This window comes from Onthophagus taurus, chromosome 1 (assembly GCF_036711975.1).
Source record: "Onthophagus taurus isolate NC chromosome 1, IU_Otau_3.0, whole genome shotgun sequence".
Classification (NCBI taxonomy): domain Eukaryota; kingdom Metazoa; phylum Arthropoda; class Insecta; order Coleoptera; family Scarabaeidae; genus Onthophagus; species Onthophagus taurus.
The window spans coordinates 22,307,051-22,323,665 of record NC_091966.1 but is presented as its reverse complement, the minus strand read 5'-3'; the positions used below and the strand labels follow the sequence as shown (position 1 = coordinate 22,323,665).

At 33.8% G+C, this 16,615-nt stretch overlaps 3 protein-coding genes across 3 annotated transcripts; all 3 read right to left on the bottom strand.

The window, feature by feature from the left end:
* Positions 1-620: 620 nt before the first annotated feature.
* Positions 621-2,066, bottom strand: LOC139429550 (uncharacterized). The gene has a single exon (XM_071195360.1). It carries the CDS (start codon positions 2,064-2,066, stop codon positions 621-623), a length of 1,446 nt encoding a protein of 481 aa, XP_071051461.1.
* Positions 2,067-6,799: 4,733 nt separating this feature from the next.
* Positions 6,800-9,061, bottom strand: LOC139429549 (matrix metalloproteinase-16-like). The gene is made up of 2 exons (XM_071195359.1): positions 8,833-9,061; positions 6,800-8,010 (listed from the first exon to the last, which is right to left on the bottom strand). Exons 1-2 carry the CDS (start codon positions 9,059-9,061, stop codon positions 6,800-6,802), a joined length of 1,440 nt encoding a protein of 479 aa, XP_071051460.1.
* Positions 9,062-13,370: 4,309 nt separating this feature from the next.
* LOC139429545 (uncharacterized) lies at positions 13,371-14,603 on the bottom strand. The gene has a single exon (XM_071195353.1). It carries the CDS (start codon positions 14,601-14,603, stop codon positions 13,371-13,373), a length of 1,233 nt encoding a protein of 410 aa, XP_071051454.1.
* Positions 14,604-16,615: the final 2,012 nt, after the last annotated feature.

Here is a 16,615-nt window from a genome sequence, read left to right as displayed (position 1 = left end):
GATAGAAAAATTCAAATACAATGGCGCCACCTATGATTGAGTGGTGTAAGTACTAGGTTTAGGAATTTTTTATAAAATTAAACAGAAAAATTTAAATATAATGACGCTAGCTATGATTGAGAATTGAACTGTAAATTAGCGTAACTTGAGCTGAAAAATTAAATGGTGGTGGTGGTGGGAATATAGATTAAAAATAAAAAAAAATCATTACATTTCAAATTAACAATAAATTATATTAGCATTATATATAAAAAAACCAATATATATGTTCTCCACAATCTCAATATGATTTCGATGGGCAACATCCCGTAAAGCTCAAATACATGAATTCTTTTTTTAGTCTTAAATTCACAAAGAATTGGTTGAAGATTTTAAAATTGCAAACGTATCGTCCTTTAAAATCTCATTTTCATAACGTTTAGGTATATAGACTTTAAAATCCTGCAATTGAATTAAAACAATAAAAAAAATCTCGATGGTGTAAATTAAGATACTTACCAATGAGATTTGAACCATAGCTAAAGTGTGATGTAAACAGAAAGTAAAGCGAATAAACAATTAAACCATCGAGAACTTTTCAATAAATTACAATAAATACGAATAAATTAACTTAAAATTAACTATGTACTATCGTCATTAATACTATAATGACCCCAAGCGAATGTATTAATTCCATTATTACAAATATATCGCTTGGAGTCATTTGGTGATAGAACCAATTTATTTTGTAATGCTGTAAATATGTTATGATTGAAACTTCTAAATAACGTTTGTTTTTTAAATAAAACCGATTTTGAATTTAAACAATCTAAATAATTTTGAAAAGATATGTTATGTTTAACAATAGCTTTCTTAACACCTTTAGATTTCTTTGTAACCCGACCATCAGCGACCCTATTCGCATACACTTTAGACCTCAAACCGATAAATTCAACCATTATGTTTCCGCAATTCTCGTCTTTCATTTTACCCAAAACAGCTTTATTATGTAACGGTATGTCAAACTGATTATCAGGACTGTAGTTCGATGTGTCAAATTTATCTAAATTCAATTTCACGTCTCTATAAACATCATCGGAATCAATTAGTACGGTGAAGCTATCGGTATCCATGTAACATAAGCGAATAGATTCACCGTACTTTGGTTTTAAGAAATCATAATAAAAATTATACATTAACAATTTAGACAATTCTAAAACCGTAAAACCAACATATAGAGGTTTATCGTAAACGACATGGAGACGATCCATTTGAATTACCGAAAACGTTTCTGTGAATATGCTTATGCTTTTAAAATTTAATTTCGCAATTAAACTCCGAGCTCCTAAACGAGGACGACCGGAGATTTCGCTAGTATGAACATCATCCCAACTGGTCACTAATCTTACAGCGACTCGCTTATCTACATTTTCCATGGTTTTACCAAAAACCGCATTATTCATTAACTTGAAAAAATCTTTTTCAAAAGAATTATTAGCGGATTGGCGTAATGCTGTATTCTTATCGATGTAAGATTTCAACCAGGTAGACTGTCTGAACGATAAAACTCTATTAATTTCAGAAACTTTAAGACCGTTAGCAACGGCCTGCTTTAAATTTCTATAATGCACAACATAATTTGTTTTATTAAATAAATTTGGAATCAATCTTTTATCGCTTTCACATCTACCGTTAGGTGGTAAAATGTTTTCACATAAAAAAGGTAAATCATTATGCGTATCATGCAAATACTCGGGGTATTCGATATCTACATCTAAAATGTAACCGTAATCTGAAGTATCTGATATATTATTAAAATTAAAATTTAGAATTTGGGTATCATCTAACCACTTGAAACTGGAAACTGGTAAATATTGCGACATCGCCCATCCATACAAATTATTCGCGTCCCAATACATTAAATGCGATGATGGGAAATTGGGGTTATAATTATCCATATATTTATTATTAGCTTTAGCGTACCGTAGGGAGCATTGAGAAATACCTCCACGGATACCTTTCTTAATAAAATGAACTTGATCTATATCCGTCAATAATTCTAATTTAATTTTGGTGAATTTTAACATGGCATCCCAAGATAGCCCCGGTGCCGTATAATAATGCGCGGGATCTAAATCGTAAGTTTTAAAACAAACTTACCTGAATTTTTCAAATACATCAGTCAATAAAAGAACATCTGTCTTTAAATACAAGTCGGAATATTGTTTCAAATTTTGACAATTAAATTCTTTCCACACACATTGAGCGTGCGAATATTGCTCATCGCTTATGTCTTCTAAATTTAATTTGTTGTAAAACATGCTTTTAGATGGTAGTGATGTATCATTTAGTTTGTCGAAAGAGGCTATATAATTGTATGGAAATACACCCTTTTTCGTTAACAATTTAAAATGTTCCGGGTGTGGAAAGAATTTACGTATATTGATAAAGTCATTTATTTCGAGGTTACCGGCTAAAGAGTCTAATGAAGATGCCATAAATCTAAACGAATCAACAAATCTTAATTTTAAAAAAATATTTTCAACAGTTTTATCTTCATTGATTAATTTATCGACAAACACTCTTTTACTGAAACTGATATATTTTTCTTTATTGTTCGGCAATACATCAAGTCCATATTCATCAGCATCAGCCATTTCTTTAATAAATAAATGGCAATCATAACCGCTAAAATTATGAAAGAATATTGGAATAGAATTTGGAAGTTTGAAATTTAGATTACAATTTGCATGGGCGGGTCCCCGGTATTTACCACCAATATGACAATGATCGCGTACCTTAACCTGGTCAGATGTGAAAGGATTTTGGCAAATATAACAATTTTCAGCTGAATCGAAATTGCGTTGCTCATCGGTTGTTAAAGGTATCATTGGTTTTACGGTTTTCAAGTATTTATTATAGATAAATTTAACATCATCGATTAATTTTGTGATAAAAACGTGAGATGCATCAAGTCCTGTATACGTTTCAAATTTATTAAAACTACTATCAATCGTGGAAACGATATAATAAGCGAAACTATAGGGTTGATGCATCTCAACTTTTTCGGTAAAAGATTTAGATGATTTGGGCTCACAAAAATCGATTGGTTGTAGAATCGATTCGAAGTCTGCATATACAGGGTGATTCATAAGTAATGGGCCAAATTGTAAATGTACGTTCAGGGGGCCAAAATAATAATATTTTCATTAACAATAGTGGGTCTTAGTCTGCTCCTTACTGAGATACAGGATGTTAAAGCGAAAAAAATAAAATAGATTTTTGTTAATAGATCAGCTACTTTTCTACATAATGACTCATAGTTGACTTATAGTTTTTGTAAGGGTAAACAATAATGTGTGAGAGGATTTGAGTTAACTCGTAGATGTCGCCACATGCGCCATATGAATTATGAAACGTCAATGAGCTTTTACGTTTAATGAATAGTTTAAAACATTTTATTGTTAAGTAAACTGATTCATTCTTGTCCTAACATAAATCAAAATACCGAGACATAATCACTTTTCAAACGAAGAAATGAGAGACATGTTATGCGTTTACGCACAAGAACGTTTTTCTGGGCAAGCAGCATCCAGAAAATATCGTGAAATGTACCCTTACAGAAGGCAGCCAAACCGGAAGATATTTCAAAATATTTATAATCGATTGGGTGAAACAGGTTCATTTCGTCCAAAATATCATACAGGACGTCCTAAGATTATCACTCCGCAGCAAGAAGATGAAATTTTGGTAAGAATTGCGCAAAATTCTGAAATAAGCACTCGTCGATTGTCTGCAGCAACTGGAATAAGCCAACCATCCGTGACTAGAATTTTACACAAGGAAAATTTATATCCCTATCATTTTATACCTGTGCAAAATTTACTTCCAACAGATTATCGAATCAGAGTTCAATTTTGTCAGTGGCTAAAAGGAAAATTGAATAATAATCCAACATTCCTAAATAACATTCTTTTCACGGATGAAGCAACCTTTACCAGACGCGGAGTTTTTAATTGGCGAAATAGTCATGCCTGGGAAACCGAAAACCCTCGTTTAAAAAAAGATAGACATTTCCAGCACGAGTTTAAAATAAATGTGTGGTGCGGTGTAATAGGCAATACATTACTGGGCCCAGTTGAATTACCTCCTAATTTAAATGGAGAGTCATATTTAATTTTTTTAAATAATGACTTAGTCGACCTCTTGGGAGATCTTCCATTACAACTAAGAAGAAATATGTGGTTCATGCAAGACGGTGCTCCTCCACATTTTTCACGTGCTGTGCGCGAACATCTGAATGAATCATTCCCTCACCGTTGGATTGGACGTGGTAGTGAATTTCAGTGGCCACCTTGCAGTCCCGATTTTAATCCACTTGATTTTTATGTGTGGGGTTACATGAAATCAATGGTCTATGCTGAACCTACTATAAATACACGAGACGAGTTATTACATTACATTTTTTAAAGTCAGACAATCCTTAACCAAACGGTTAAATGCGTGTATAAATGCTGGTGGTGGTCATGTTGAAAACCTTTTGCAGTAGCTCATAATTAAGCTTAAATTTAATTTAACTTCGCACAACATTAACATGTAGGTTTTGATAACAGTTGTCGTAAGTGGTCTTAGTTCAAGTCTGTTCTAATGTTGTATTTCGTTTTATTAACTGGCGTACAATAAATTGTTTTATTACGTAATTTTTTTATGGTTTCAGTTTAATATTGTTATCAATTATCAATTACGGTTAGGTAAATGTCAACATTCCATGCCATGCTTGTGTCTTAACAGATTAATGCTACGTCGACCACCGTGAAATGTAGTGTAGTGAATTAGTAAAATTCAAATATCTCGAAAATCGTTAATATTTTCAAGATCAAAGAAGTATAGCTTTTTTCTACAGAAATGATGGGGCTATCCAAATTAAACAAGTATGTTGTAAAATAATGAGCGATAAAAAATTTGTAGCTGATTTCATCTAATTCATATGGCGCATGTGTCGACATCTACGAGTTAACTCAAATCCTCTCACACATTATTGTTTACCCTTACAAAAACTATAAGTCAACTATGAGTCATTATGTAGAAAAGTAGCTGATCTATTAACAAAAATCTATTTTATTTTTTTCGCTTTAACATACTGTATCTCAGTAAGGAGCAGACTAAGACCCATTATTGTTAATGAAAATATTATTATTTTGGCCTCCTAAACGTACATTTACAATTTGGCCCATTACTTATGAATCACCCTGTATAACGAACGGGGCCAACTGTGTGAATTTATAGTTATTAAATGATAAAATATTTTCGGGAGTGTGTAAGCCAAAATAATTAGGTTTTGATTTTAAATTTATCGTGGGAACAATTGTTTTTATATGATTACAATCGTGATTTTGATGTGTAATTAATTTTTCAGCAGATGGAAATCGGGTTAAACATCCATCGCAAAGGTGTATAGAATGCTCATGGTGTGAAAACTGACGTGATATAAGCCTGGATAGGTTCTTAATTAATACAAAATGACCTTTCCCGCCGGTTTCATATAAATAGAGTAAATTTATACGAATTTCACGTCTTTGTTTGGTAAAATAAATTGGTCCTTCCACCTTATACTTATTCGAATTCCTAACTAACTCATACACATTAATGCTTAAATTATTCAACTTTTCCACTTTAACAATGTCTTTAAAAGTAATGGGGAATCTAATACCTTGTAAATTAAGGGTTTCACTATAGTGAGGGTAGCTTGAAGTCCGGTCTTGACTATGATTTGCGGGATAAAGAGCTGCCATCAAACACCACGCTAGACATGCATCGTCTTCATAATTCTTAATATTGATGCATGCCTTTTTCTTTTCGATATCATGAGGTAAACGAATATATGATGACCCGGGTATGGGCTCAAATTTATTGATGTTCAGGAGCAGGTGAGATATAGAGTGGAAAGCCCACCCCGACCCACGCTCCTGAAACTCTTCGCTTTGATTTAGAACATCCCGAGTCATCTCATCATAAACCTCATTCAACACAGTGGCGGCAGTGATAACTCTAAATTTTGTATTAAAATTTTTCTCCGACATAATAATTTCCTCATTCCCGTCATCATCATCAAATCCGGACTTAATATAATTTGGTAATAACTCAATCTGAGCTTGATGGATGTTAATGGTGTTGGTACTACCATCTCCAAATTTGATTGATGTTTAGTAGATGTACCGGGAACTTCCATCTCTAGATTTGATCGATGTTCGATGGTTGATGGTAATGGTGGTGGTGGTGCTTGACGTTTCATAGATAACCCATGAGATCGTTTCAGATGTACGTTCAAGTTATCTCGTCTTGAAAATTTTCCTCCACACACGGTACAATCGAAATTAGTTTGACCATGTTTACCTCGCATATGCCTGTCAAGATTATGTTTCGCCGTAAAAGAGACTTGACAGAACTCACAAATAAACATGTTTAGAGTTTTTTCTTTTCACTTTCGGAAATAAAAAATAACACGGTGTCTACGCGATCACGAACAAATGCTATTAACTTTTCGGTAACCAGAACATCCTTTATATATCTATTGTCTTTAAATAATAAAACAAGTTGTAGATAATTGCGGTGAAAAACAGATAGTAGTTTCAAAAAAAAACAAAAAACCACAAACGGATGACAGTTGGACAAGATAATTAATTCTACTTCAAAAAACAAAAAACCACAAAAGTATAAACAAGTGGAAAAATTTTTATTTACATAGAACCCAAATAAGTTTGTCACATAGTGTGTTACAAGTTTGTTACATAGATTAAATCACATTTGATACATAACATATTTAATTTTCCGCTGGAATTGTGATATTTGATGAAATTATTGTAGACAATATATATTTGAGTTGATCAATTAAAGACTTATAGGGACAAGATATACCCAATAAAGATAGGTTCTTTTCCGAACTACTCACAACCTCTTTTAAATATTCATTGTAACGGATAATTATATCCCCAACAAAGAAATTTAATAAACCATCAGACGTTTTATATACACCACTGAAGTTGTTTGGAATTCCCGGAAAGAATTCATCTGCAGACATTATAATCTTTTTTCTTCTGTAAAAGTACTCATCTACCTGGATGATGTAATGTTTATCGAAAAAGATGTATGTCAAACCGTAATTACTGGTAACCACACCTCTAATTTTACTTACATCAGTTAAACCTAATTCCGTTTCAGAAAATCTATATTTATACCTTACAGTTAAACTCTTAATTTCAATTATATATATTTCATTTTTGATAATAAATGTGAATAGGCCATTTGAATCTACTGACACTACATAGTCATAGTCGCTATTGTCTAAAACCCCTCTCAAGGGGTGTATCCAATCTAAAATGTTTACAGCTTCGGATTGAATCGGTTTTTTAGTCTTTAGATCAATTAACCAAACCCACTGCTTAAAGAAAACGTAGACTATTTTATCGTAAATTAAAAATGCTGTGAACTTTTCATCCACATCACATATATGGGAGACGTTTACAGTTGAGACTGATGTTGACCTTATTGTTGTTGTTGATGGTGATGGCCTCACTGTTGTTGTTCTTGTTGTAGTCGAAGTTTGAGTTCTATTTGTAGTGGGAATTGAGGTTGTTGTAGAGATACTAGGTTTATCAAGTGATTTACGTCCATAGATTCTCTGTATATTATCAATGTCATGCTGACTTAAGGTTTCAACTCCACCATAATATGCATACATTACGGAATCATTTCGATTATTATGATCTAATCCTAAAGAGTGACCAATTTCATGTATAATAACAGGTAATAAATTGACTTCATTTTCGTTATTATTAGTGAAATTCCAATTCTCGTCTATGTCTATATGAATTTCAACTTTAACTTTATGTATACTCGGATACTCTGCGTGAACTAGCACACCTCCTTTACAATCAAATTTAGCGGGGCAATTTATCCTAGGATTTTGGATAAGTGTATGATTCACACTTCGGAACCCGATTAAAATGTTAATATCTCGATAAGTTTTTGAAACTGTAAATTTATATGCTCAGACCAAACGTTAAACGCCTTTCTAAATAGCTCTACGGACTGTAGATGATATGGTTGGAACAAACCCCATTTAATTTTAGTAAAGTTCCACTTACGCGTTATATGTTTATAGTTTAAATTTGTATAAACATCCAAATTACCACATCGGGGTTTTAACAGTAGCTTTAATGTATCATTATCAGCCTCCCCTGTTATAGGGAGATGATAGTAATTTTGAAAGTGAGATAGACCTTCAGCTAACATTTCCTGACGATCTAAATGTAAATTGGGTTGTTCGTCAAAGTCCACCGCCGAAATATGTCCATACTTAACAAGAAGGTTATAAATATCATCAGTATCGTCGTTTAACATTCCAGATATATATTTCAATATATATATCAACAGGTAAATAGATTTAAAATTAATATGGGGGTACATCTTAACTTGTTGTATGTTAAGGACTGAATGAATGAAAGTTCAATAGTTTACAAAATATATATATTTATTTTTTATAGTACAATACATTTTGATTGGTTTACAGCATAAATTTCGATTGGTTTACATATTTTTTTAATATTAATGCGTTGTTTTGCGAACATACGGCTGGGAACCCGTTATGACACCAACACACATCTAACGAAACATTTAATTTAATCTCTTCGGCTACATTACATTTTTCTAGCGATAGGTCGATAATCTTTAAATTCCTACAACATCGATTTGGATGGCATGGACGATTTTTCAAAAAATGTGTCTTCTGGTTCCCCTTCACATAGATGAGATCATAGTTTGAAATGGTATCATCGAGCAGCTTCAAACCCATACCTTGACTGATCCAGCCATCGTTAAAACCCAATCGATGATGATGCCGTTCTAAATATCTACAAGACTTCTGGTCCTTTTCGTTCAGCGCTCGGAATGGTCTGCTTGACTGAAGATGTAGATGTAACGTGTGGGATGTGTCTAAATCTATGAGAGTGACTTCTCTGGCTTCAAATTCTGAATCGACTTGAACACCTTGAATATCTACAACTGCCGTACGTCTGAATGTCATGATGGTAACTAATGTGTGTGCATAGCATGGACGTCATATATATAGTCAATGGTAGTTGTTTTTTTCCACGGTTAACCACATTTTATCATTGTGGACATCCTGTTTGTCTATAACGTCCTGCACCTGCATCTGCACAGTTGTTTTTCTCTGTGGCTGACCACATTTTTTTATCAATGTGGATATCCTGTTAGTTTATGATTACCAACACCTCACCACTCAATGGTTTATATGTATACATGCAGTCTCGAATTTGTTTTTTCTAAAGGGGTTGTTACTGCTATATATTGCTCTTGAAGCAAAGGTTTAGATGTATGGTTCCTTGTTTTAATGGGGTTTGTTCCAACCATATCCTCCACAGTCCGTAGAGCGTCCCCAGTAACTATAAGAATTCCATCCGCCAACGGTATAAGTAGTATAGAAACGCCGATTCTAGACCGGAAATTGCACCTCCGCACCTCCGTGACGTCATCAATCCAATGTAAAAGGATAGGGAAGGGTACCAACCTAAGGCGGAGGTGAAAAAAAAAAATAGGTTGGTATTGGAAAAGTAACTAGATCTGGTGAATTTTTTAAAAAGTAACGCGCCACCTAGTGGCTGGTAGTGGAACTAAACCATTACCAACCAGGTAGACGGTTACCTTTTTTAAAAAAGTAACGCGCCACCTAGTGGTTGGTAGTGGAACTAAACCACTACCAACCAGGTAGACTGTTACTTTTTTAAAAATCACCAGGTCTGGTTACCAACCTATTTTTTCCCCCAAGCCTTTGGTTGACACCCCTCCCTATCCTTTTACATCGGGCGGATGACGTCACGGAGGTGCGGAGGTGCGACAACTTCCTGTCTAGAATCGGCGTTTCTGAAAGATGGCGCGCCTCACAACTCTTGAATGCGCGTGCGCAGGAGCTTGGGAATATTCCGGAAAATAATAATAACACAATTTAATTTTTCCCCCCAATCAACCCAATAAAAGTATTAATAAACATTTTAATTACATAATAAATAGTAAAAAAATAATAAAAACCTTAATGTTATGGTACTTTTTTTACAAATTCAATTATATGAGCGGGCTTCGGTTTACCAACATCCTTTATTATTATTATTATTATTATTATGCACTATACATTGATCTTGTAACCTTCTTGATCGATAATACCCTTAGCGAGCCGGGTAAGTAAAAACGTTGAGAAGCAAGCCGCCCCCGCTTCTAACTCCATCACAACGGAAGGTGACGACCATGCGCAGCTCGACGAAGACGTTTTCCATGAACAATAAATAGGGTAAATCCAACTCAACTTCGAATAAATTTTTTCTTTGGTTTAAACTCACAAAGACTGAAAAAAAAGAAGAAAAAAAAACACAGAGACGACTATGAGACATTGCGCGCGGTTTACGTTTGACGGGTAAATCCAACTCAACTTCGAATAAATTTTTTCTTTGGTTTAACCTCACAAAGACCGAAAAAAAGAAAAACACAGAGACGACTACGAGACATTCCGCGCGGTTTACGTTTGACACGTTCGATTTCTAAAGTAAAACTGATTATGAGTTACGCGATACAATGCTTTCCTCGCCGGGGGGGAAGTGTCAACTTACGACAATCGGCGCGGCGCATCACCAAGTAAAGTGTAATGCACCTCGCCGGCGGAAGTGTCAAATTACAATCGGCGCGGCGCGGCTGCAATAATGCTGAGCAATGGAATAATTGACCTAAATGAAATGCTATACATATATATATATAATTAATATTAAGAAAGTAAAAAAATAATACAAATTATAAAATTGTTTTAATGCATTTTCATTAACAAAAATGATGTACGTGAAAAAAAAATACATTTAAATAAAAGAAGGAAAAGGTTTCGGCGGCTCAGTGGTGATGTAAATTAACGAACTATATAATACAGACTTATTTAATTTAATTTTACGCGAATTGAACCGATAGCTGCAAGGTGAAATATAAATACTTTAAAGACAATAAACCACTGAATCACCGAAACCTTTTCAATTTAATATTAAAAGCCTAGCAGTTGAACGGAAATACAAACAAAAAAGATGCGTGTTTAAGAAATATATAAAACTTACTTATTTAATTGAATTTAAGCGGATTGAATTGATGGCTGTAAGGTGAAATAGAAACAACAAAATGATGTGTTTAAGAAATACATTTGTTATTATTTAATTTTTAAGAATATATAATTTTTATAATACAATTACATTTATATTAATACAGATGAACATCAGGGTCATCGGTCGGAAAGTTTTTACGTTTCAAGCTTCTTGACGAAATCCAATAAATATACAGGGTGTGTTTTACCAATCTTTTGTACCCTTATAAATTATAGACATTTTGCTAAGTTCCATAATTTCTTCGTCGGTAATATCTTCTGCGATGCGTCTTGGTAAATAAATTACGAATCCAGCCTCCAGTTCAAGTACCACGGACGGCCAAGAACACTTTTTAAGCCGTTTCGCACACTTAATCGGGTATGGAGTGTCTGTTTGAAGCGCAGAAATTGATTTTTTCGGTGGGAAATTGCACTGACCCAATTGACTTAGACGAGACATGATTTGTTTCGTAGATTAATAATAAAACGTAACCTGTTAGCTTGGAAATAGCTGTTATACTAAATAAATTATTTAGAACATGTAATTATATGTATGAAAATAATGGGGGTGGGGAAATGTGTAATAGAAGTTTCTAGAAGGATGATGCAATTCGCACGTCAGGTGTTATTGTTATCTAAAATGCAAATCAAGCAGTTTTTGTGTAATAGAAGTTTCTAGAAGGATGATGCAATTCGCACGCAGGTGTTATTGTTATCTAAAATGCAAATTAAGCAGTTTTTATTATTAAATCACCAAAGTTATGTAAAGTTCATTGAACCTCACCAACACTTGTTTCAACATGTTTAAACTTGTTTAAATTAAAATAAATATAATTTTTTAACGCAAGTATTCGTCAACATTCTTAATAGTAGTAAGTTTAAACTCATGAAATCATATCAATATATTCCATTAAGTAATAATTTATTTCAGATAAATTTTGCAAGCAAAATTCTCGAATTAATTTTAACTTATCCTTCGAAAATTGAGTGTTCATAATAAAATCAATGTAATCATTAAAATGCAAATTGTCTAATACTTTTAATTTGTATGAAATTAAAAATTCCTTAGATAAAATGTCTTGAACTTCCATCAAGGTTAATATAATCGGAATAAAAAAATTATTTTCAGGGTCCATATCTTCATATGTGATGCACACACAATTCTCAACGTCTGCAGTAACTCTAAGAATTCCATCCGCTAACGGTATAATTTGGTCAGAAAAGTTCATTTTAAAACGAATGATTTTAAATACATTAATCAATTGTTCCCAATCTTCACGTAGAAAAGAGAGTATATGTGATTTCGATTCTACATCATTCCAAGATTTAAAAATCAATTTCACACATGTTATAAAACCTCTCGCCACACTAATACCAACTTTTATGTTAAATCTATCGATCGAATATAAGGTTTCACCAATAAATTTATTTTCTTTCTCTATATCATCACGAAACTTCTTCCATTGTTTATTAATTGATACCCAGTAAGGGCTTTCAGAAATTTCACACCCAGTGTTAACATCCATATTTCATCAAATTTAGTTGTAAACTGAATACATTAATTTTTTAATTATATGATATAACTCACACCCCCACCCTCTCCCAATAAATTTTACAACTATTATAATAATAAAACTACAATCAATTTTTTATTTAAAAATTATTATATTTACAACTTAAATACAAGTAACATTATTGTGATTATATAAAAATTTTTGTAAAATTAATACATTGTTTTGTGAACATACTGCTGGAGAGCCGGTGTGGAACCAACATTGATTGTTGGATGAATTTAATTTAGTCTCATCCTCTTCCGCAAATTCTAACGCAATATCCGTTAGTATTGAATTGCTGTTACGTGTTTTCAAAAACTGCTTCTTTTGATTTCCCTTAACAAATATTTGATCGTAGGAGGAAATTAAGGTATCAATTACATTTAGACCTTCTGATTGATTTATCCACCCATCGCTATATAGCAACCTGTGATGGTTGCGTTCCAAATATCTCACTGATCTTCGATCTCGAACGTTTAACTGTTGGAATGGTATACTAGCTTTTAAGTGTAAATGTATTATGCAGTCGGTGGTGATATCCACAAGAGTAAATTCTTTAACTTCGAATTTAGAATTGATGTAAAACCCCTGAACGTCTACAACCGCGATTTTGAACTTCATATTGTAAACTAACATATGACCTCATGTGCAATTTAATTTATAATTACAGATACCTCCCCACTCAAAGGTTTGTATGTATACATGGATTCTTGGAGTAGTATACAGTATGCTTTTGTATCAGGCGGAAAATCTTTACCGCTTTGAATTTCGATACGCACCTCACATGATGCGGATGGGGCGGCTTCTTCATCGTTATTCTTAGTGGTATCCACCACGAATAAAGGTCTTTTTTTAAAGCTTGCGAAATCCATAATCGGTTGTTTTCGAGATGTTTCCCAAATATATGGTTGAAATTCGGTATACATTTTATAGAGTTCAACATAATTTTCTTTCGCAAACTCCAAATTCATCGACTCGAATGGATAGCAGTATGAGTTTAGATATACTTTAAGATCTATAATGTTCAAGTGATCGAAAAGTGTACAATCTGAATTCGGCTGATCCTTTCGATTGGTTTGGAATGCAACTATAACGTATTGAGGTCTACCTCTGTTAGTTGTTGACGTGACCGACCAAATCTCTTTATTTCCCTTTCTCATTGAAGGTAGCTCATAAAAAGACCACTTCCGAAACGGTACGGGAATGTTTGCGTTTTTATTTAAACCATCTAACAGCTTCATCTTTATAGATGGGCTTGGGTACACATGTTTCGCCAACAATGTAACCGTTTTTACAGTAAACTCTGCGGTGCTAGAATCGGCTTTTGATGTAGATTTATAACAATTGGAGTCAGTACGACTTCTAACAAATCTAAATTTGAAGCGACCTCTCATAACGTGATTATAGTCCCTAAATAATCCGAAAATATGACTTAATGGGATTTGAAACGTGAAATCCTTGTTCGCACTAACTGTAGGCAAATTTCCTTCGGGTGGCCATTTTAAACCAGCTATTTCTAAAGATTTGCATTCCACTTCGTTTTGTTGAAGTAGGGTTCGAATCAATGATGTTAAACCGGGTTCACGTACCCGTTCGATTTCAGTACCGTTATGCTCAAATGCGATATACTCAAATAGATATGTTGGTAAGTTGTGCGTTAGCTGGATAGTATCAGTTGGATCGTTTAATTTTTCTTTGTAATCTCCCTCAATACGTATATAACTTTCGAAGAACGAAAATAAAACATCTTCTTGGTTTAGTTCAATGGTGAATATATCGTTATTTTGAAAAGAATTTGTGGAAGGATGGTAACTATGCACTTCTTCTCTAGCGATCGAATTATCCACGATGGGTTCGCGGTATATATTTAACTTTTGTGTAGACATGATAACCCAACTGCTCGAGAAAACGTCTGTTGTCCGCTCGCAATGAAGTCTTTCTTTTAACTGATCTAGATGTTCTTTTTCCACCTGAGTTATAATGTTTTCTTTTGATAGATGAACGCTGTTGAGGATCGGTGGCTTTTAATTGGAACAACAGCCCCATTATGAAGTTCGTTTTAATTCTAATCTAATAACAATTTCTTCTCCACGAAAGTTTACCAATTTACCACGCTGATCAAGTAATCTTAGTGTAATGTTCGATATCGGACGATCGGTGTCCACTGGCAAATAAATGGGGTTCCTTGGCTCTATATTTATACTGAAACCAGGATCCACAGTTGGAGCGAATTCATATAGCGTGTGAGATAATTTGTTATTGTAATACGAGCCGGAAATTATATTACATTCCACTCGAACGGATGTCACACGTATTATATTTACCGGAAGATCTGATTTATGCTTTATCGATACATCTAGTTTACGATTGGAAAACCCCAATATAGAAGCTATCGTATTTGGTTGAGAGAAATCTATCTCAAAATAATCGCTTTTTATTTCACACTGCAAGGTGTTATTGTTAGCCTTCAGTGAAAAAAATTTTTCAGGATCATCAACCGTATTCAATCCGATACGACGTAAAATCTCTTTTTGTAAAAATTTCTCAATGTCCGTTATTTCATATGCACCAGTAGGAATTTTGATTTCCTGTGGTAATGCCCCCTCGTCTATAGTTGATTGTCGGCTTTTATTAATGGGCAATTTTTCGGTAAAGTAAAATTTATCGTTTACTCCTTGTTCAATGTTTGGTATACTGTTATACGTATAGAATCCAATAAGACCAAGCGAGTAACTCGAGTTAGGGTCTAATTCTATAGGCGGATAATAGTCTTCGGAGATTTCGCTTTTTGTACTGACCAGTGTGAACGTCTGTGACATTTTCACTCAAATGAGTTATTTCTTATGTTAAGTAGGAAATTTATACATAATTGACCGCAGTTATACGGGTTATCCTTTTGAAAATTATCGTGGTTATACACAATTTGACATTTTTTAAAGTATTTTAAAAGTTCTTTAGGTGGTTTTAGATCTCCATAACTGTCGAAATATAACACCCTATTGCCAATTTTTTTATAGGCTACCCAATGGGTTCCGCTACCTCGGTGATCATCTAAATTTACAACAGCTGACTCATAATATTTAGGACCTTCTTTAGGCAATCCATTTCGCATATACACTCCGCGAAAATTTGAAATTTTAAGTGTTTTAGCGTATTTTATTATATCGAGATTTGTTAGAGGTCTATTAGGTAGCCTAGTTACAAGTTTTTTTGTTGCTTTTTACTTAAATATAAACCCAATCCTTTTTTATATTTTTTAATATAAAGTCCACTTCCGGTTTCGCCAATCGCGATAGCTTCCATCGCCTTATTGTGTCGTTCAGCTTCTTTCAACTTCTCTTTAGCCTCTTGACCACTCTTCACCGCGCGATACACACCAGCCGCGCTGCCTGATAACGCTCCGAGAGCTGATAGTCCGGCAAATATGGCCGGTAATATCGGTAGTATACCACCACTTGTAATAGGTAACGGGATTGTACGCGGAATTTTAACTTTTTTCTTTCCACCCGCGGATTTAACAGCTATACGAGCACTTTTCAAAGCTAATCTAGCCGCTTCCCGTAAATTATCTGTTGTTTTGGGTAAATCTTTAGCGATTTGCTTTACCAACACGCTTTTAAATGCTATCGGTTTATTTTTTTTATCTTTTAATCTTTTAATTATTTTTTGTCCCTTATGACCCATTCCCAATTTTCGTTTCACTTTCATAGCGTTTGTAACTAACCAAGCTGATGCTTTTTCCCCCAATGTCGAATCTTTCGCTTTCACTCTCCCCCAAGCGTTTTCCTCCAAACGTCTATCGGCCATGCGACGTTGTTCTAAAGAATTATTGTCCGAATACGCTATATCGTGTTCTCTACAAGCCCGATCTAATGGATTTATTCCTTTATCGCCTCTA

Excerpts from the sequence above, each read along its gene's own strand:
- LOC139429549 (XM_071195359.1), bottom strand. The coding sequence starts at position 9,061 with ATGACATTCAGACGTACGGCAGTTGTAGATATTCAAGGTGTTCAAGTC. Across the intron at positions 8,011-8,832 it reads CGATGGCTGGATCAGTCAAG|TTTCAAAAACTTATCGAGAT; the intron begins GTATGGGTTTGA and ends ATAAATTTACAG.
- LOC139429550 (XM_071195360.1), bottom strand. The coding sequence starts at position 2,066 with ATGTTAAAATTCACCAAAATTAAATTAGAATTATTGACGGATATAGAT.
- LOC139429545 (XM_071195353.1), bottom strand. The coding sequence starts at position 14,603 with ATGTCTACACAAAAGTTAAATATATACCGCGAACCCATCGTGGATAAT.